At 41.3% G+C, this 22,698-nt stretch overlaps 2 protein-coding genes across 3 annotated transcripts in view; both read right to left on the reverse strand.

The window, feature by feature from the left end:
* Positions 1–684: 684 nt before the first annotated feature.
* LOC140455439 (zinc-binding protein A33-like) lies at positions 685–17,762 on the reverse strand. Of its 2 annotated transcripts, none has more exons than XM_072550310.1 (6): positions 16,439–17,762; positions 9,904–9,999; positions 9,435–9,668; positions 6,536–6,558; positions 6,140–6,447; positions 685–3,135 (listed from the first exon to the last, which is right to left on the reverse strand). In XM_072550310.1, exons 1-6 carry the CDS (start codon positions 16,853–16,855, stop codon positions 2,621–2,623), a joined length of 1,593 nt encoding a protein of 530 aa, XP_072406411.1. In that variant the 5' UTR covers positions 16,856–17,762; the 3' UTR covers positions 685–2,620. The 2 variants fall into 2 exon arrangements, with proteins under 2 accessions (XP_072406411.1, XP_072406412.1); XM_072550311.1 differs by lacking the exon at positions 16,439–17,762 and adding an exon at positions 10,985–11,154.
* LOC140455441 (major histocompatibility complex class I-related gene protein-like) overlaps positions 16,845–22,698 on the reverse strand; it is a 51,120-nt gene continuing 45,266 nt past the window's right edge. The window contains exons 7-8 of the mRNA XM_072550315.1: positions 19,889–21,600; positions 16,845–16,958 (exon numbers count right to left, since the gene is read on the reverse strand). Of these exons, the coding sequence (XP_072406416.1) occupies positions 21,407–21,600 (194 nt within the window). The 3' untranslated portion in view covers positions 16,845–16,958; positions 19,889–21,406. The remainder of the gene's footprint in view (positions 16,959–19,888; positions 21,601–22,698) is intronic.

A 22,698-nucleotide genomic window follows, 5' to 3' on the forward strand; every position in this document is an offset into this window, starting at 1 on the left:
TGCTGCCTTGTCCACCAGAATCTTCAGGTTCCTGTCAGGAAAGCAGGGCACCAAATTGCCCTTACCTGGGCAAGTGGCATGAACAATGCCAGGTAGCTCCAAAATGACAAGACACGCAATGACTTTTTAAAGTTGGCACCGGGTATGCCAGTACATTTGGGATATCCTGGCAATGTCGAGTTCTTCTATCTATGTCCATTGGCAGAATTGGGCTAGTATCTGACCTGATGCTCTGATTTCCACCCACAGTCCAAAGATGTGCAGGTTAGGGTGGATTGGCCATGCTAAATTGCCCATAGCATACAGGGATGTGCAGGTAAAGTGGGTAATGCAGGGTTAAGGGAATAAGGTTGGTTTGGAGGGTCAGTGTGCTGAATGGGCTCAATGGGCTGAAAGGCCTGCTTCTGCACTATAGGGATTTTTATAATAATAGTGATAATTTGAATTGGTAAGATAGAGTGAGAAAACTCAGTAGGCTTCATGGAAAATTTGACCTGCATGAAATTTGACCGAATTGACACTTAGACAAATAAATATATGGATGAAAATGGAAGAGTGTAGGTTAGATGGGCTTCAAATTCATTCCACACATACTCCATTTAGAAAAATATCCAAAAAAATCATCCCCAATCTTAAAACCCAAATTATTCCAATGATGTAAATTGGAGAACGGTGTATGCTCCTGTTAAATTTATTTTCCATCAGCCAGGTTCATAACATATTAATGTCACAATGTATTAATGACGCATATTGAAATTAAACATACAATTAGGCCATGTGTACCGAAGGAGTGGTACAATTGTACAGTACATGGTATACAATTGCTAACAACGAAACCTTACAAGTTCCAGTGCCCATGTTGAAGATACTTTGAGAGGTACTCAAGGTTTTTACATTTTCTTCATATTACTTCCACATATCATTTTTCACTGCAATTCTATTTTAAATGGTTGTTAAATGAATTTCGTGTCCAATATCCCTCAACAATAATGTTTTAAAGAGTTGATTTTCTGGAGACTGGTTTGATTCCTTTCTCCACTCTCCCATTAGCATTTTATTGCCTGTACCTACTTCACTGAGAGAAAATTCTAATCACTAACTTGTACAATTCCAAATCACATTGTCCTCTTCTGAAGCAGGAAGTTGTTCAGAGGTGTTTCTCTTTGCTGAACAAACTTGCAAACAAGCAATTAAAACTCTTCAAAATACACAGAAATCTATTCACTAAATCTTTCTTCATTAAAAATATCAATATTAATCCAGTAACTCTATTGTCACTGAATCAAAATTGATTTCATGTCCTCACTTAACAGTCAAAGCTTGAAAATTACAATCACAAGAATATTACGAGAAATGAATAAGAGTAAAATGCTGGCAGACATCAGGACTGTTTGACAAACCCTCTCCTGAAAATGATTTACACAGATAGTATTTCTACCTGTTATCAGTTTGTTATTCTCGTTGAACAGAACATACTTGCTGCATGCTGGGCATTCTAGATCCCTGCTGTATTTGTAGGATTATAGGAGTTGCAGCAAAAGGATTAAGATTTAGATTTTCCAAGAAATTGGCAATCTCACACAGAACACACTCCACCTCTTCTATTTTCTTCATGAAAGAAGGAAGCTCTGGATTTCCAACAGGAGATTCTGTTGAGGCCTTTGTCAGAAACGCAGAGCCTTGCTTCGTTTCCAATGTTAGTTCATAGGGGAACAACTGTCAGAGGAAGGCATAGCAGTCAGCTACTGCAAGCATTATGTTAAGGTGTTGGAAGGATGCAGAGCCAGATGAGTAGGTGGGATAGGCTGTCAGGTAAGCCAGGTGCCAGGTGGGTAGGATGCTATTTAACTGGGATGCCAGCTAGGGATGGTGTAAAGGGCTGGGGCAGAATGCCAGATGAATAGGGACTACAGAGCTTGGTTAGTAGGGTGTCAGGTTAGCAGGGGACTAGTTTTACACAGAGCAAGCTGGCAGGAGTAGGATATCAGATCAGTAGTGGGTAGGGTTGACAGGTGGTTAGGATGCAAGGGTGCAAGGTAAGGGATGCAGTCTTAAGGGTAGCTCAGGATGAGCAGGGAAATCAGGTTTGGAAGGGGCTGGGCAGGGTTGGTGCCAGATTTGTGGAGTTCAGGTCCAGGGCACTGAGGGAAAGTTAGAAAAGTCTGCGGGTGCTGGAGGGGAGGATCTGGCAGGAGGAGGGGTGACAATGTCAGGTCTGGTGAAGGGCAAATTCTAGCAGGGAGGGGATTGAGGATGTTGATCTGGGGTTGTAAAGGGTCTGTGAGAATGTGCAGTTGCAGTACCTTAGTGAAGATTGAGCTCTCTTTCATAGTTACTCAGGAGTTATACTGCATATCTAATAGCCAAACATTTCTTGTGTCCTTGCTTTATTTAATTTCATCAGATCAACTGAAAGCCAAATGCAGACTTCTAGAGGATTCCAGTCATAGAGGAATTGCCAAACAAAAAATTTACAAGGCAATTCCTTCAGAGAATGCTATGATGGAAATTGTGTGGTCTGATATACGCCATCTTCACTGTAATAACGGTTGTCTGATGCAGTGGAAAATCTGGGCATCCATTTCTGTTCTATTCTCATGAACCTCTATAGCTTAGTGTCTCATATTAGTAAGTGGTTCAACCTAAGAGGCTCATTGTTTTCAACATCATCATTGCAAACAAGAGCAAAACATGGAAAAAGTTTTCCAGTGAATGTGTCAGTGTAAGTGAAGAGATGAGACATATCATCAGCATTATAAAATGACAGCTGTCCTCCCTCATAGTCCAGGTAAATACCAATGATCCTGGGTTTCACATCCAATTTCAGAGTCTCATCAGTGTAATATTCATCTCCATCTCTCAATAACAGAGTCCAATAGCCATGTTCAGGGAAAACATCCACCATTTCCTCTTCAGTGGCTGACTCAGTGGCTACACCAATAAGCCAGTCAGAGATGTCTGCCACTGCCACCTCCCAGTAGTGTATCCCAAATGTAAATCCTTCTGATCCCAGGACATAAAGATATTCCGACTCATTAACAACCTTCATGTTATCGAGTTCTACGCTAGTCTGGTCATCAGACACGGTCAGCTGAGAATGTGCTGCGTCTGGGTCAAAAAGCAGTGGTGCTGGAACTTGGAGGAAATAAAGTAACACAAGTTAAAAGCTATACATGTATAAGTCAATACACACATAGACACACACAAAATAGACACAGCAACGCTCTGCATTATTTTCTCTCACATTGTATTAATCATTTTGAATCATGCTTTTATTTATTTCCTATTGACGAACATAAGGATTGCAGTGGTGTTGGGCTTATCTCATGGACGGACATCAAAGAAGAAATTGGTATTCTCACTGAGGAACTGAGATGCAGATTTTTGCCAAAAACCTACAAAGTTTAAAAAAAAACGCTATGTTCAAGACCTGGGCCCTGTTGTTTCTGTGAATATAAATATAAGAAAGTTGAAAATAAAGACCGCAGACAGCCATGAGGAGAGTCCAGAGAGAATACATCTGGACATGACTTCAACTAGGACAGTGATGTCATTGAAAAGTATTTACGCCGGCCAAAAAATAGATCTGACCTTATATGGCAAAGTGATAGAAAACAAAGTGGTATAAAAAAGGAAACTGTCAATGCTGCATGTTTGTAGCTAGCGTGTGCAGTTAAGTCAGTTGGTCAGAAACCGTGTCAGGATATCTTTTTATGGACTGACCACTCGAGACGGACTCTGGATCATGGGAATTCTAAGTAACTGGTGTCATTGTGAATATATATTATTGGTTAGTGTCGTGTCGGAGTACTATATTCAGTGGAACTGCATCCAAGTTGTTACATACTATCAATATCGGGGCCAGAACTTTTAGACTCAAAAGGTTTTACATATGCTAACTTGGTTATTGGTTATTCATTTGTAGTCTGAGAATTGATCACTCTCATGTAATATAACCTTGGAGCTGAATCACAAATGTTTTCACTAAGTTTAAGTTACGTTGAATGTTTTGCAGGAATTTCCATGGCGAGGCCTAATGTGTTATCTTGTTATATCTCACCAAACTCTTGTCAACAGCGACCTACCCTGCCCCTACAGTGTCCCTCAGATCTAACTCCAGCCTCTTCCTAGTCCATGCTGTTCCCAAGACAACTCACCACATGCCCCAGAATTCAACAGCATCCATGGTGATGATGCGACCATTAAAAGCCGACTGTGCATCAAGACAAGCACTGCCAGTCCAGAATTGCCCTGTACATTTACCCCAGATATGACAAACAGGGGGAAATTGGTGCCCCTCTGTACAGACAGGGACACGAAGGTCCTGCTGGAAGGTGGGGTGTACACATAGGACACTCTCCTCCCCAGGACCAGCCATGGAGCCCAGAACACCAGGCCAGCGCCAGACTGGTCTGATAATGCCACTCAATTTAAAGCAATCTCAGCCAGGCTGGAGGAAGGCACAGTGGTACAGAAAGAAAGTCAATGACCTTGTCCATTCTGCCAGTGTAAATGCTACCATCTTCTCTCTGACATCTCATACTCACTCAAACTCTGTTACTAAACATACCTCCCACCAAAATTGATGCCCGATTAGTCTCACTACTGCCTGCACCAACTCTCATGGGCTGTCATCCACTCCAACCCTCTGAACCCTTCAGGCGCTCTGTGCTGTCTTCTCACTCACTCGGGACAGTCCCACCTAAAACCAAAAGTAACAGACAAGTCACCTCCCTTAATACACGCCTCTCTCTCAGGAGGAAAACATCCGCCAATATGGCTGGTGGAGCGAATACTGACTCTGCATCGACACTGACCATTTCCAAGCCCCTGGACTGGTATTCGAGATAACCCTTGACTTAGTGCTGACAGGAGATCCCTGAAACAAAGGCTATTCCCTTGCTTTGACTGAGGCCTCCTGACAATCATCATAAGCTTCACTTCTTTGTGTCTAAATATGAAGGGCAGGACCGAAGGGAGTTTCTTATTTGGGAGAGGACCAAAGCAGAAAAAGGCAAAGTGAGACAATGCAAAGCTGGGATGCTGGGAGTAAACAGGGAGGCTCAGAGTGAGTGTCTTGCTATGATGCTATGACACTGAGTGAAGAGCCTGGAGATACAGTCTGGTCCATGAGCTGGATGTGTCGCTGAACACACAGTGTCCTTGCTGCAGCATATCAGATGCCAATGTCTGCGAGTGTGAGGTGTACATGGCCCATGTCCGACAGAAGGGTCTTTCAGATCAACCTGCATTCACCAAGTACCTGCTTTAGTTCCCATGTCAAAATCTCCGAATGTCTAGCTGGTTTGGGGAGATTGATAAGATCAGTGAATTGGACTGTTAACAAAATAACCAATAAGCAATTAGTTGTTGTTAGTTGCCACTTGCCACTGCCCAGAGAGAACCTAACTTTACTGCTTGGGAAAAGCACAAAAGATACAGTGAGGTAGTTCCAACAGCAGGGTGTTGGAACTTACCAGACCTTTCACTCGATTCTGCCACAAATCTCACCGTAGCCCACTGTGCTCAGTAACCTCCCCACTCCCCCCACCCCGCTCTGAGATTCCACCCTCCACCTTTATGGCCATAAATAAATAAATAACCTTGATATTTACAATCCCCTTTGTAGGAATTCAATTTTGGTGTAAACTAGGTGGAGTCGGATCTGTTACAGACACCAACTGACCTCAATAGGTCTGAATACTGAATTGTGCGCTAATACCAAATAGCCAATTCATGCCAGCACCACAGACAGGTTTCGTTTGCAATCAAGAGGACAAATTGTTTCCTTTTTTTATTGAATTTATAATATTGCAATAAATGACCTTACATCAATTTCCTCCATGAAGATGGTTTGAACCTTGAGCTCCTGAGGATAAGTGGAAATTACAATTTGGAAAAGCCTAGAGTGGGGATGGCAGGCTATGATGCCAAGCAGGTAAATTTACTCCATGTACCAACTGTGATATACCCTGCCTAATAGTCAATTGTGTTCAAGTCAATGGAATCACGATCTAAATCTTGAAATCACAGACACCACAAGCAACAAATCATTCATTCATTCTAATTCAAGCATATGACAGCCATTTTATATTAGGGCAAATGAGTGCCATGTAGTTAACAGCAGGTCATGTCTTACCTGGAGAGAGGATTCCTTTCATTTCCTTCCATATTGCATATTGCAAAGGTCCCCTGAACTTTCCCAGTATCAGGTCACTAAACTCCACCACGTCTTCATCATTTTCATCTGATTCATGATCACTTGCTTCATCACTTCTCTCATTTTCATCGTCATCAGTGTCGTCATTAGTTTCATCATCATCATGGTCATCATCACTTGCATCATCATTTTTATCATCATCACTGTCACCTTCATTTTTATTGTCATCTTCATCAACATCATCATTTGTCTCTTCTTCACTTTCACTCTTTTCACTCCCAAGGTATCTGAATTGGATCGACAACTTGGTTTAATTTCTCAAAATAATGCTGTATGCTCATTTTTATAAAATATGTAGGTAGAAATCATACGCACCTTTCTGGCAATCTTTTCATTTCCTGTATAAAAAGTAAATAAAAATAACATGAATTGAGCTGTTTCCATCTAGGACACACGTTCTACTTTACAATGGACTTCAATCATTCTGCTGGAGCTCCATGGTGAAATCTAGTTCAAAGGTTTTGGCAATTGTAAACTTGTCTCCTTTATAACAATAAAACATACTGCTATTCATTCAGGTAATGGCCCCTTTGCCAAACAACGAATGTTTATTTTTACTTTATTTATGAACTGTTCAGAGACAGCCAGCATGGATTTGATGTGGTTATGTGATGTTGTGTTTACCTAACTAAACCTTTATAGGCACATACCTACAAAATATTTGGCAACAACTCTCTGAATGTTGTTTATCTGAACTCCCTGATGGCATTCTGCAAGGTTTCTACATACTACACTATGAGCAAAACTGCTTGCACTGAAACTGAAAGCACCTACTGACATGGAATGTGGATTAACTGGGAATTAATTAGTACAGATAATGTAGCTAACTTTAAACTGTCAGGAATTAACCTGTGGTTGTCTGTCTGGGTATAAACTGGGTCCTTAGTTTTTTATTGTTTATGTGAGCAAATTGGGTGAAGGAGTTAATATCCAAGCTTGCTGCAGGCATTAACATATGTGTTGGAAATGGTATGAATGGAAGAAGAAGTTATACAGGAACATTGATAGAATCACGTGAGTGGCCAAATGAGTGGTATCGGAAAAATGAATCCATTTTAGTCTTAAAAAAGAAAATGTATTTTTAAATTTGAGAGAAGTTAAGAAGTGGATAACTGTGAAGATTGATAGATCAGTGCACAGAAATAACAAAGTTGGTTGAGGGGAAGAACATGATTTAAAAGACAAATAGAATGTTGGTCTTTCTGTCAAAGAAGTTCAATCCAAAGGAAATTCCAATTATAAAAGGCTCTAATTAGATCCCATTTCAAGTATTATGTTAATTTATGGGTGTCACATTTCAGAATGAAGATAAATGCTGTGGAGATATAAACAAATAAGTGTTCATCCAATTCACGGCATCAACTGTTCATAACTCTTATCAATGGTTTAGATGAGGGAAGTGAAGGCATGGTAACTAAACTCACAAACAAAACCATGCTAGGTAGGAAAAGACATTGAGCAGAAGACATATGGAGACTGCTGACAGATTTAAGTATGCTGAGAGTGTGAAAACCCGGCAGATGGAATGTGATGCAGTAAAGTGTGAAGTCAGCCACTTTGGCAGGAAGAATGAAAATAAGGAATATTTCTTAAGCAGAAAATAATTGTGGAAATTCAAGATGCAGGGGATTAAGGTGCTGTACTGCATGAATCATAAAAAGCTAGAATGTAGGTATGGTTCGTAATCAAGATGGTTAACAGGATGTTATCCTTTATTACTATATGGATTGAACATAAAGGTAAGGATGTTATGTTTCAGCTGTACAGAGATTTGCTAAATTAACATTGGAAATACAGTGTGCAGTTTTGGTCCTCTTGGGCAATGAAGGATTTAAACATGTTGGAAGTGACTCACAGGAAGTTGACTAGGTTAATACTTGGAATGACTGGCTTGACTTAAGAGTACGGGCTGGGGAGGCTGGACTAGTTTCCACTGGAGTTTGGAGGAGTGATGTGAAGAAAGTGCATTAGATCTCGAATGATCTCAACAAGGTGTAAGTGGACAGTATGTTTCTGCATGAGGTTAAGTGCAGAACTCTCAAGCACTGTTTTAAATGTAGTGGTTGAACTTTCAGGGTAGAGGTGAAGAGAATATTTCACCTCTCAGACAGTTATGCAACTTTAGAACTGTATGCTTCAAAATGCAGCAGAGACAGGAAATTATACTTTGTTTTTAAACATAGGAAACACAAACCTTATTAAGTGGCAGAGCAGGTTTGAGGTGCTAAATAGTCTACTTCCATTCTTATTTTGCATGTCCACATGATTGCATATTTTAATGGAACAGATTTTGCTATTGCATGCTAAATAAACAGAGGAAGTGGTGGAGGCAGGTACAATTACAACATTTAAAAGGCAACTATATAGGTATAATAATAAGGGTTAAGAGAGATATGGGCTAAATGCTGGAATATGGAACTGCTTCAGACTGGGATATCTGGTTGGTGCAGGCAAGTTGGACAGAAGGGTCTGTTTCCGTGCTATATGACTCTTTGACTCTATAATTAGTAAATTCCAGTGCGAAACAATTCATACAATTTTTTTTCTTGATATTGAGTCAGGTAAACAACCCAAAGTCATAGCCAAGGTAGTGTGAACTCTAAATTGGGAGGGTCAACTTTTCATGCAGAACTTCGTTCACATGTGGAACCAGCTGCCAGAGGAAGTGTTCGATGCAGGTGCAGTTACCACATTTAAAATACATTTGGACAGCTAACATGAATGAGTAGGTAAGGTTTAGAAGATTGTGGACTAATGCAGCAAGTAAGACTAGTTTAGTTGGAGGAACTTGGTCAGCGTGGACAAGTTGGACCAAAGGGTTTGTTTCCGTGTGGTATAACTTTATGACACTATTATCACAGTGTCACAGGACTCGATCAGTATTATAATCTTGGTCATAACAAGTTGACTAAAAGTATGGATTATTACCATATCAATTCCTGGCCCATACGTGCTGGAGCTCACTTAGACTGAAACATGATTGTTTCATGTTACTGTCCCCAGTATTCGTGCTTAAATAATCGTGATTCAGTTGGCTGTAATAGAGTTCACTTGAACATTGTCTGCAGATTCGTACTAGAACCTTGTGAAAGTAAAGTGTCCTTCAAACCTGAAGCAGAAACCCTCTCCCTTAACACTGACATAATCACCTGACCCCACTGATAATTGACAGTGCCTGAAGAAACAGGAATGGTTCTGGTTTGTAAACTGATACCTTGAGAAAAGTGATATTGTCTTCCTGGTGAATGACAGCTTGAAGTTTTGATACATCCTCTTCAAGGGATTTTAATTCTTTGTTAATTTCTGCCAAATTTAAGTCCATTAATTTAAAAGCATCTTCCCGTTGCATTTGGAGTTCTCTAATTAAGCATGCCTTTTTGTCTTCGAGATATTGTTGAATTTTGGCAAACTGTTCAGAGATGTGTTGCTCCAGGGATTGTGTGAGTTCCTAGGTCAGTGAGAGAAAACATACATGTGGGTTCTTTTAGAGGCACAGATACATGAATGCCAGTTGGAAATGCAAAACTCATAGCATCTTCCTGGCCATCTGTTGAAATACAATTCCACTGAATACAATGAAAATTGATCTCAAGTGCAACAATCAGCCAACACAATTTCTTAACACTGAAAAAGAATTTTCATTTCCATCCAGCAGTGTTTAAACATTAGACTGAGTGACTTACATCCAGTTCTGAAATCTTCTCCTCCTGCTGATGCTTCAATTTAATTTTCCTGTTCTTTCTCTCCTCAAAGGAATGCAAGGGGGATTGCAACTGGACCTGGAAATGGAAGCAGGCCTGTCAAAATGCATCCTTTTCCAATTTGTCTTTTGTTGCTATAAGTAGTTGGAGTTTAGAATGCATTCACACAACTCCAAACTCAAAGATAAAAGAGACAGAGTATGACCAACAAGCAATGATATCACCCATGGTTCACACACTTTCGCACCCCAAATGGAAATTGAAGTAAGGCTCAGATTTTTTGTTTTATCTATTCATTTGCAGGACACAGACATGGCTGGCTGGGCCAGCATTTGTTGCAATCCCTACCTGCCTTGGAGAAGGTTTTAGTCAACCCCTTCTGAGACCCCTGCAATCCATGTGGTGTGAGTACTACCACAGTGCTCTTAGGGAAGAACTAAAATACCATATGGCTATTGAGTCTTCTCTGCCATTCAATGAGATCATAATTGATCTGATCATCTTCAACTCCACGTTCCTGCCTTTTCACTATAAAATTTTCCGCGTTCTCTCACTATTTAAAAATTCATCTATCCTCAGCTCTGAATATACTTCATGACTCAGCCTCAACAGTTCGGAGGCAAACAAATCAACAGATTCACAACCCTCTGTGAAAGATTCCTCCTCATTTCTGTATTTAATGTGTGACTCCTGAGTCTAAGATTATGCCCACTGCTCTTGGACTCTCCCACAAGGGGAAATAACATCTCCCCTTTCAAGTCCTCGAAAAATCTTGATTGTTTCAAGAAGGTAGCATTTCATTCTTTTATATTTCAAGGCCCAATCTACTCAACTTCTCTTCATAAGACAGACCCTCCTTGCCAGGTATCAGATGAATGAACCTTATGTGGATTGCCTCCAATGCCAGGACAGTTAGATTTCCTTAGTTAAGGGACACAAAACATTTCGCAATACTCCATCTATCATCTGACTAGTATTTTGTACAGTTTCAGCAAACCTCCTTATTTTTATATTCCATTTTCTTTGAAATAAAGGCTAACATCCAATTTTCCCTCATGATTACCCATCGAACATGGATGCCAGCTTTCTGGAAGTTCCAGGGTTTTGACTCAGCGATATTGGAGGAATGGTGATAGTGTTCCAAGCCATGATGTGATGTGGTCTGGGAGGGAATACGCACATTGTAGTGTTCCATGTACATTCCATACCCACAGGGCATTCCAAAGCACTTCATCACCAAAGAATTTAATCAGACACACAGTCCCTGTAATAATGGAGGAAATACTGAAACTAATCTCCATACAGAAAACTCAAACAAACAGCAATTTAATAATCAGCAAAAGAAATTGTTTTTGTGATGTTAATTGAGGGATAAATATTAGTTGTGACTTGAGGAATCCCTTGCTTTTCCTCAAAATAATGCCATATCTATCTAATCGAGCAGATTTGACATTTCATCAAAAAAATGACACCTCCAATTGAGGAACATTCCTTCAATACGTGGAGTTGGATTCTGACTCAAAACTGAGTGGCTCAGTTGTTAGCACTGCAGCCTCATTGCACAAGGGACCCAGGTTTGACTCCCACCTTGGGCCACTGTCTGTGTGGAGTTTGCACATTCTCCCCATGTCTGTGTGGAAAATGGGGAGGAATGTGGGAAAATATGTCAAAAGTGAAAATGAAATCAGATTATCGATATCATAAAAAGAAGAATTCTGAAATCCCCCTTTAAGATTTAAAGTGGCAAGTTCAAAACGTCACTCATGAGTGGTGATTACTGCATTTCTGTGCTTTTGCATCTCATCAATAGCCCACGTTATTTCAGTTCCATGCAACTTTCAATTCTCCTCTCTTTCTGTGATGAACTACAGAAACGAGAGTCAGAGCAATTACCCGACGACAACAGCTCACCACTTGCTTCTCTGCGCCCTTATCCTCCTCCACGCCTAATCCAAGCAATCCAGGAAATGACCAGGCTTGCCACATCATCATGCCTGCTTTCAGAGCAACCGAGACATCACTTCAGCACTTCAGGGCATCCCTTTGGGAGCTCAGGGACATCTGTGACTTACCACCCTTCTGTCAGGTTGTTGTAAACGCAGGGACAAGCACATATTTCTAGTTTATACAGTCTTACATTTCATGCATCCATGTATGATTTGGCTCTGAGCTTCATTTCTTAGTACGCACTCACTTTATGGAGGCTGACAGATTCTGTATTTTTTTTTGCAAACAGGGAGAGGTGGAAGTTTATCCCAGTTCGGAGCGCTGAACAACACGGCACTTTGCAACTTCAACTTCATTCCTCCAGAATGCCTACGTGGTAAACAAATGCTTCATCCAAATGACCATTTGCAGACATCAAAGGGGACTAGCACTTAATGGTCTGAAAGGACACTACGACCATTCATGGTGTATTGTCACGGTCAGTCAAGGTGCACTTTGCAGGGCAGAGTGACTCCAGTAGTGACTCCAACACCAGCTGAGATTACCATGAGGAAATATGTTTCATAGGTTTGCTGATAACAACCAAAATTGGTGGCAGAGTAGGCAGTGAGGAAGGTTATCTAAGATTAAAAAGGATTTTGGTCCTTTGGACCAAGGAGTGGCGGATGGAGTCTAATTTAGATAAATATGAGGTTTGCATTTTAATAATATGAATAAAGGCAGGACTTACAGAATTAATAGGAAGGTCCTAGTGAGTGTTGTAGAACAGCTACCCAGAGCTTCAGATACGAAGTTCATTGAAAGTTGCATCACAGGTAGACAGAGTGGTAAAGAAGGCATTTGGCATGCTTGGTAAAAACAATGACTGCAGATGCTGGAAACCAGACTCTGGATTAGTGGTGCTGGAAGAACACAGCAGTTCAGGCAGCATCCTGCCTGAACTGCTGTGCTCTTCCAGCACCACTAATCCAGAATTTGGCATGCTTGCCTTCATTGCTCAGACCACAGAGTATAGGAGTTAGGATGTCATGTTGCGGTTTTACCTGACATTGCTGATGTCAGTTTTGGAGCATTGCTTACGTTCTGGTTGCTCTGTTATATGAAGAATATTATTAAATTGCAGAAGGTGCAGACAAGATTTACAGAATGGAGAGTGAGAGTTATGAAGAGAGGCTTGATAAGCTGGGACGTTTTTCACTGCAGTGTAGGAAGTTGATGGGTGACCTCACTGAAGTTTATAAACTCATGAGGGACAGCCTTAAGGTGGATAGTAAAGGTCTTTTCTCCAGGGTTGGGGAGTTCAAAATTAGAGGGCATAATTTAAAGGTGAAAGGAGAAAGATTTAAAAGGCACCTGAAGAGTAACTTTTTCACACACAGAGTGGTTCATATGTGGAACAAACTGCCACATACAGCTACAGTTACAACATTTAAAGCCATTCCAACAGCTACATGATGGGCCAAATGTAGACAACAGCCCATCAAGTCGACACCAATCCAATGAAGAGCACTCCATCCAGATTCACCCACCCCATAACCCTGCATTTCCCATGGCTAATCCATCCTACACTTCCCTGACACTGCGGCCAATTTAGCATAGTCAACCCACTCTAAATCAGCCCATCTTTCGATTGAAGAGGAAACATATGCAAACACAGGGAGAACGTGCAAACTGCACACAGATTGTTGCCTGAGGAAGGAATCGAACCCAGGTCCCTTGTACTGAGTGGCTGCAGTGCTAACCACTGAGCCAACATGCTGTCCCAAAAAAATTGGAAAATTCAGCCTCCATGTTTAGTTTTGTATTGATAGAGGTCGAGTACAAAACAAATCAGATGGCATTGAATTTGTGCAGCAATTGTTATATATTGTCCCAGTTTGAGGACCTGATTAAAGGAAGGACAGAAACACATTGGAAAGAGGTGGGGGCAATGTGCAATGTACGAGGTAGGATTTTTGAGACATGGTAAAGAGCAGAAACCCAAGAGTTTCAAGCAATATTCACAGCAACTGAGGACCTTCAGCAGAACACACATGTAGGTCATCAACATTACAAAAGTGGTGAACTAAATTTGCTCCACTGCCAATAAACAAGGACAAAATGGCACGGTGGTACAGTGGTTAGCACTGCTGCCTCACAGCACCAGAGCCCTGAGTTCAATTCCCCCATCAGGCAATTGTCTGTGTGGAGTTTGAACATTTGCCCTGTGTCTGTGGGTTTCCTCCCACAGTCCAAAAATGTGCAGGTTAGGTGAACTGGCCATGCTAAATTGCCCGTAGTATTAGGTGAAGGGGTAAATGTAGGTGAATGGGTCTGGGTGGGTTGCTCTTCAGAGGGTTGGTTTGGGCTGAACAACCTGTTTCCACACTGTAAGTAATCTAATAATCTCTCAATGAAGGGGTGTTTGAAAATGCTTTGCAATAATTGTAGTGTGGAGGTTTTAAATTAATTGTTAAAAAAAAACAACTTGCAACTATTTAACTGAAATGCATACTTCAAAACTGCTGTTCAGACAGGGACTTTTCACCACTTAATTTGAACTGATCAAGACTTCAAAACCACTCTAACCATTCAGACACAGAAACAAAATGAGTTGCTGGTAGTCTGCATTTTGGAAAGAAAAATCAGACCACGACTTACACACTTAATGGCAATATCCTGGGGAAGAAAGAAACCTTGGAATGCAGGTTCATAGCTCCTTGAAAGTGGAGTCACACATAGACAAGATCGTGAAGAAAGTGTTTGGTATGCTTGCCTTTATCAGTCAGTGCATTGAGTATAGGAGTTACGAGGTCATGTTGCAGCTGTACAGCACATTGGCTAGACCACGTTTAGAATATTGCATTCAATTCTGCTCTCCCTGCTTCATGAAGGATGTTGTGAAACTTGAAAGGGTTGACAAGCATATTGCCAGGGGTGGAAGGTTTGAAACTGTAGGGAGAGGCTAAATAGGCTGGGGCTATTTTCCCTAGGGTGTTGTACACTCAGAGGTGACCTTATCGAAGTTTGTAAAATCATGAGGGGTATGGATAGGACGAATAGCCAAGGTCTCTTCCCTGGGGTGCAGGAGTCCAACATGAGAGGGCATAGGTTTATGGTGAGAGGGGAAAGATTTAAGGGACAATTTTTCACTGAGTGGGTGGTGGAATGAGCTGCCAGAGGAACTGGTGGTGTCTGGTACAATTACAACATTTAAAAGGCATCTGCATGTGTAAATGAATAGAAAGGGTTTAGAGGGATATGGGCCAAATGCTGGCAAATTGGACTAGATTAATTTAGGATGTCTGGTATGGATGAGTTTTTTTTTTAAGGGCCTGCTTCCATGCTGTGTACCAGAGTGTGTTCTGCACCCTTGTCAACCTGAGTGCTTCCTCTAGGTAGTATTCCTCAGCTGAGACAGAGTCTGCCATGATACTTCACAGGTTCTGGTGCTATACTCTGAGGATTCTCAGGGCAACTCCCCTCTGATTGTACACCACTGTGCTGCCATGTCTGCTGCACTCAATCTGTCAGTGGGACGGGGCATATCCAGTGATGGTATTAGTTAGCACATGGTCTGTAAGCTACAATTCGTTGGTCAGAGTATTGAGTACAGGGCATCATGTAACATTAACAAGACATTCGTAAGAACACATTTGGAGTAATGCATACACTTCTGGTCACCCTGAATGTAGGAAGGATGTTATTAAACTGCAAAAAAGATTTATAATGATGTTACTGAGACTGGACGATTTGGGCTATAAGGAGAGGCTGGATAGGCTGGGATTTTTTTTTCCCCTGGACTATAGGAGGCTGAGGAATGACCTTATTGAGGTTTGTAATGTCATAAGGTGAATGGCCAAGGTCGTTTTCGTAGTGTAAGGGCATCCAAAACTTGAGGGCATAGAACATTGAACAAACAAAAGTACAGCATAGAACAGGCCCTTGGGGACACGAGGTTCTGCCAAGACTTAATCCTAATGTAAAATATAGTAACTAAATCTGTGCACACCTCACCTCACTGCCAACCATGTGCACGTCCAGCAGTCGCTTAAATGTCCCCAATGACTCTGCTTCCACCACCTCAGCTGGCAACGCATTCCATGCATTCACAACTCTCTGCATCAAGAACCTACCTCTGATGTCTCCTTTAAACCTTCCTCCTAATATCTTGAACGTGGGAAGGGAAAGATTAAGAAAGAGACCTGAGGGGCAACTTTTTTTTCACACGGAGGAACAAGCTGCCAGAGGAAGTGGTGGAGGCGAATCCAATTGCAAATTTTAAAAGCCGTTTGGACAGGTCCCTGGATAGGAAGGGTTTAGAGGGGGTATGGGGCTAGTTCAGTTTAGGAAACCAGGACAGCATGGACAGGTTGGGCTGAATTGTCTGTTTCCCAGATTTATGATTCTATCAAGTGCCCTGAATTTCCAAAGCATGGAAACTGCAGCAACTTCCCAAACCATGTGCAGGCCCCATTAAAAAAAATGTTGCTGCTGGGAAGACAGTCTTCCGAGTAAAGAGAAAATATAATTAGTAACAACTTCACTGTTTAAAAGCCCACAGCAGCATATAAAGCTAGTTTTCTTTTACCTTGTACTTTTTCACTGCATCAGCGACAGGCAGGAAGCTGTGGCCTGAGTGTGCGGGGGAATCTCGACAAATGACACAGATCAGAGCCTGGTCGTCCTGACAGAACAGCTTCAGCTTCTCATCGTGCTCCAGACAGCGGGAACCCCCTTCCTGCTGCAGACCCGGGTTCAGCTCCAGCTGCCGGGCTTTCTCACAGAGATTGGCCAACACCCTGGCCTTCTTATAACTCTTCTGCTGGGAAACTGCGCGACATTCCGGGCAGGACACCACCTGCCCCTGGTTTTCCCAATACGTCTGGATGCAGGATTTGCAGAAATTGTGCTCACACTCCAACTGCACCGGCTCCACAAACAGGGACAGGCAGATAGAGCAGGTTAAGTCCTCAGTAGAGATTAAAACCTGCTTGTCAGCGGCCATCTTCCTGCACACTTGTTTTATGATGTACCTTGTATTTTCATTTTCGTTTCTTCATCAATTTCAGTTCAAAGTGCAATGAGTCAAAAGCCGATATTTTTCATCACTGAAACACACGCAATTGAAAATTGTGATCTGAATAAATCGTTCCTGACCTACTGACAGCTAAACGCCAGAAATTTTGTATTTATTTAGAGACTTCCATGATTACTGAATATATACAAGTCCCTTTCAGCCGCGATTTTCTTTTTGAAGTGCAATCAGAATAATATTACAGGAGAAGCATGTTAAATTTGCACATTTAACAAGTGCTAATCACCAGATAAGCTGTGATTTTTATGTGTGTGAGAGATTCTGCTTGAGAGATGACCAGCTAATCATCGATTTCTTTTTGTGATGCTGCTTGAGAGATAATATCAGCCAGAACACCAAAGATAACTTCCCTGCCTTCCTTCAAAATTACAGCACAAGATCCTTTCTATCCGCCTGATAATATGGATAGGACTTCAATTTGACATCTGATCTGAAAGGAAGCACCTCTGACAGTGCTTTGCTCACTCAGTAATCCTCTCGACAGATCAGCCTGGACTTTTGACAGTGGAGTGTTTCCTTAAGAAGCGATTGAGTGACCAGGTGAGCTGTGGTTACCACCTCTTGTCATTCACGAAGTGTGTTATTTCCATCACTTGTTAGTGTTACACTCATGATGGGAAAATGTGTACCTGCTTCTAAAATGGTACCAAAAAAATGGAATTTAAGATTATTTATTCTAAGAGAAAGTTTGAATTATAAAGAAAGGCTGGATTGGCTGGAACACTTTTCCACTGGAGCATAGAAGATTGAGAGGTTAGTTTATCGAGGTTTATAAAATAATGAGGTGCATGGATAGGGTTAATGGGAGGAGTGCCTGAGGATGGAGGAACTTCAAGACGAAGGTGGCACGTTTTTTTAAGGTGAGAGATTTGAAAAAAAAGACACTAAAATATTTTTATACAGAGGATGGATTGCATGTGGAATGATCTCCCTTAGGAAGTGATGGATGTGGGTACAATTACAATGTGTAAAAAACATTTGGATAAATAAATGAATAGGATAGGTTTGGAGGGAAATGGGGCAGGAGCAAGGAAGTGGAACTAGATACGCTTGGGATTATGTTCGGCATGGATTAGTTGGACTGAAGGGTCTGTTTCTGTGCTGTACGATTCTGTGATTCTTACTGCATGCTGCTGTTTAAAGCACTCGAAACACTTGCTCACTTTCAGTAATTTGACCTAAAACTGTTAAGAAGGGTGGGAGATCACATCAGCAAAATGGAAAATGGGAGCAGGTGTGGGCTACTCAACCACCTGAGCCTGTTCTGTTGTTATATATGATCATGGTTGATCAGAGTCAAGAGTGTGTTGCTGGAAAAGCACAGCACGTCAGGCAGCATCCAAGGAGCAGGAGAATCAGTGTTTCGGGCATAAGCCCTTCATCCATCTTTCCTGATGTAGGGCTTATGCCTGAAACGTTGGTGCTGCTGCTCCTCGGATGCTGCCTGACCTGCTGTGCTTTTCCAGCGCCACACTCTCGACTCTGAGCTCCAGCATCTGCAGACCTCACTTTCTCCATCATGGCTGATCATCCAACTCAGTACCTGTTCCTGCTTTCTCCCCATGCCCTTTGATCACTTCATACCTGACTCCTTCTTGAAAGGATGCAAAGTTTTGGCCTCATCTCATTTTTGCAAATTCCACAGGCTGGCCACTCTTTGGCTGAAGAAGTTTCTCTTCGTCACAGTCCTAAGCGGCCTATGGTGTAACCTTGGATGGAAACCCCTTGTTCTGGAGGGTCTTCACTTTCAATTGTGTATTTTGAATCACATTCAAATGAGCACAATAATTTGATAATTGAAAGAATCCACTTCCCAATGGAAACAGTTTATCTTTACTTACCATTTCAATGCTTATCATTCTGAACTTCCTTAAAAATCTCCCTTTTACCAGTACTAAAGAAAAAAGTTTTAGTTCCTCCAATCTCTCCAGATAATTAAAGTCACTCAGTTCTATTGTCAGTTAAAATTCTTTGTGTGCTCTCCATGGTCTTACCATTTCACAAAGGCCAGAACGTACTTTGTTGAAAACAAATGAATTTATAAATGGATTAAAGTGGATGAGCTGGCATAGGGGTGAGGCAGTCATTACAGGGCGGTCACATCACATTCATTAAGTAGAAGCCCTCACTGGAAAAAGCTGCAAGCCTGAGGATTGGGAGCATTTTTTAAATCAGAAAAAGAAGACAAAAATGTTTGGTCAAGCGAGAAGGAAATACAGGATGGGAGTAAAATTGCAGGGAAGATAATAAGTGATGATAAAAGCTTTTATAAACATGGGGAAAAAATATCAGTGAACACAAATGTTGGCCTCTCACAGGCAAAAGCTGGGGGAATTATAACGGGATGAAGAGAACTAGCAGAAGAGTTGAATACATACTTTGATTCTGTCTTCACAAAAGAGAGCACAAAAGAACCTTCCAAAATGCCAGGACACCAAGAGTCGAGTGAGATAGTGGAACTGAAAAAAATTAGTATTAATAAGGAAATAGTGTGAGGGAAATCAATGGGGTTAACGGTTGGCAAATCACCAGACACCAACAGTTTATATCCCAGAATATGAAAGAAAGCAGCCCTGCAAATATTGGATGCATTGGTGGGCATCTTTCAAAATCCAATAGACTCTCAAGCAGTTCCTTGCAGGGTGGCAAATCTAACCCTGCAAATAAAAAGGGGGGAAGAGAGAAAAAAAAAAATCGGAGAATTACAGAATAGTTAGCCAAACAGTAGCGGGATAAATACAAAGTCTATCATGAAAGACGTGATCACTTGAAAGCATTAATGAGAATGGCCAAATGAGGTGGAGTCTGGGGGCAGTGGGACACAACCAGAGAGTCTGGACAGGGGATGGAGCCTAGAAAGAATATAATGCTGATCACAAAATGTTGTTAATTGCTGGGAAAATACATCTAATGTCCTTTAGGGAAGGAAACTACCATCTTTACCTGGTCTGGCTTGAATGTGACTCCAAACTCAAAGCAGTGTGGTTGACTCTTAACTTCCCTGTGGGTAAGTAGTTACAGGTAATAAATGCCACAAATGACAACCACATCCAGTGAATTAAGGCTTTTTTTTAAAATAGTTGCACAATAGAAAGCATCCTATCCAGATCCATCACGGCTTGGTCAGCCCAGGACATCGTGCAAGCCGACTTTCTATCAGTTGGCTCCATCTATATGTCTCACTGCCTCGAGAAAACAGCCCAACACAATAAAAGACTCCTCCCACCCTGCTTACCTCTTTCAACCAGTTCTGTCACACAGAAGATACAAAAGCTTAAATGCATCAGATACCAACAGATTCACAAACAGCTTCTTCTCTGCTGTTATTAGACTTCTGAATAGATCTCTCAAATTTTAAATTTAATGTTGATCTCACTCTTTATGCACATTCTCTGCAGCCTTAACATCGTATTCTTCACCTTGTTCTATTACCCTTATGCACGTTGTATGATATGATCTGCCTGCACTGCACGCAAAACTTCTCACTCTGCTGAGGTTCATGTGACAATAACAAACCAAATCATTTTAAGTCAACAAAATCACAGAAAATAAACACACAGAGCCTAAAAACCATTTAGGAAGGTGAGAGGGTTTAAAAGTGAGTTGAGTATAAGAATGAAGATATCCAACTGTGATTGTGTAGAGCTACGATGAGATCAAACCTTGACTGTTGTGTACAGTGTTGGCCTCTTTACCTAAGGAAGGACATGTATACATTAGAACCTAATAATGGTTCAAATATTCATTGGATGACATGGTTCTTCTGCAAGGCAAATGTAAGTAGAACAGGCTGATACGCTCAAGTTTGGAAAAAGAGAGGTGACCTCAGTGAAACATAGAATGTTGGACGGGGTAGAGTCCAAGGAGCTCTGAGGAGATGACTGTTTGGTTGTCCAGAGCTGTCTGTCACAAACTTAGACTAAGGCAGCAATTCTTTCAGAATGGGATGAGGAAAGATTCCTCCACAGTGAGTTGGTAATCTTTCAAATTCTTTCTCACAAAATTACTCAATTGATCTGTGGAGTCAAGATGGATGTCAATGGGGCACTAGAGGAAACAAGGTGGGTAAGATACATTGATCTCAAAGTTCAGCCATGATCATATTCAATGAAAGAGCAGACTCCATGGACCTTATTTATTCTGTTCCTTTTTATGCAAAATTCCACTGCTACCATTAATCTTTAAATTTAGCAACTGGAACTGAACCCAGCTCTAGACCAGGGGGAGGACTAGCCTCCCTATAGATCACTATGAGAAGTTGGAATTATTCTATCAGGAGGATCAGAGCTCCTTCCATTCTGTGACACCAAACATGCCCATGTTGGCATCAATGCCAGTCATGGGCCCAAAGGTTCAGGGAAATATGAGAAGTGAATTCTGGCCAGCTGCTGGTCTCTGTTGTTCTCTGATCATAGCTGATATCCTCTGCTGGTCTCTGCCAGTCTCTGCTGGTGTTTGCTGTTATCCATTTGGCTCTTCTGCTCTCTGACAGTCTCTGGTGCTCTCCGAGTGCACCTGCTTGTCACTGTCAGGCTGATCACCCCATCTCCTCCTCCAGAAACCAATTCCAATGATGATCACAAGAAGAGTGAGCGAGATAGCTGTTGCTCGAATCATTGTTTCCAATTTAATGCCTCCATGTGACATACGCTCTGCTGACACATACAGTTTACATTAAAATGGCATGAATAAATAATAATTTTAAAATGAAATCACAGTGTACTTCAATGAACTGCAAACTAATGCTATACTTGCAGCATCACATATTAGAGAAAGAACATTTGAATTTATGTATTACCTTTCAAGAATGTGGGGTTAACATTGGGCTTCGTACAGGCTGGGGTGGGGGAGTCCAGAACTAGAGGGCAAAAGGTTTGGAGTAAAAGGGGAAAGATATAAAATAGACTTTAGGGGTAACTTTTTCACACAGAGGGTGGTACGTGTATGGAATGAGCTGCCAGAGGAAGCGGTGGAGGCTGGTACAATTGCAACATTTAAAAGGATCTGGATGTGTATATGAAAACGAGGGGTTTGGAGGGATATGGGCCGGGTGCTGGCAGGTGGGACTAGATTGGGTTGGGATATCTAGTCGGCATGGATGAGGTGGACTGAAGGGTCTGTTTTCTTGCTGTATATCTCAATGATTCTACGACTTTATAACTATGGGCAAAAAATGGGGCAATAACTTAATGGGATTAACATAGGGTTATTGAAAGGGTTTAAAACATAATAATTTAAGAAACGAACTTGCAGAACAATATTTGAGGAGCACAGTCGTAAACATCTAGCTGCAGAAAACTCACAAGGAGACAAAACTGTTAGTTAAAAAATACAAGGGACCATATGTTCTTGGAGCCAACTTTTTTTTTGCATGATAGCAAAAGGACAATACTGATAATGTCACAGTCAAACCAAAAGTTGCTTATTCGTTGAAACTCTGAGCCTTGAAATAAGTCATTAAAACATCCGAGGGATCAAACAGGGGAAGGTAATTGATTGATATACACAGGTCAGAGATGAATCATTATGGAAAGACAAATCGGAGCCTACAGTGTCCTATGATCTGATAATATAGTGCCTTTCCACTAGCCATACATTACAATTTGAGAGACAGCCCTACATAGTGACTGACTAATTGTACTACTACTCTATGTATGGTGTACACCTAATCAACAGTAATTATTCAACTTCAGTAACTACACCTCTTAATTAGTATGTGCTAATTTCTTGTGACAAAATCCGAGAGTATGCCT

The sequence above is a fragment of the Chiloscyllium punctatum genome, chromosome 30, assembly GCF_047496795.1.
Source record: "Chiloscyllium punctatum isolate Juve2018m chromosome 30, sChiPun1.3, whole genome shotgun sequence".
In the NCBI taxonomy this organism is placed as follows: Eukaryota; Metazoa; Chordata; class Chondrichthyes; order Orectolobiformes; family Hemiscylliidae; genus Chiloscyllium; species Chiloscyllium punctatum.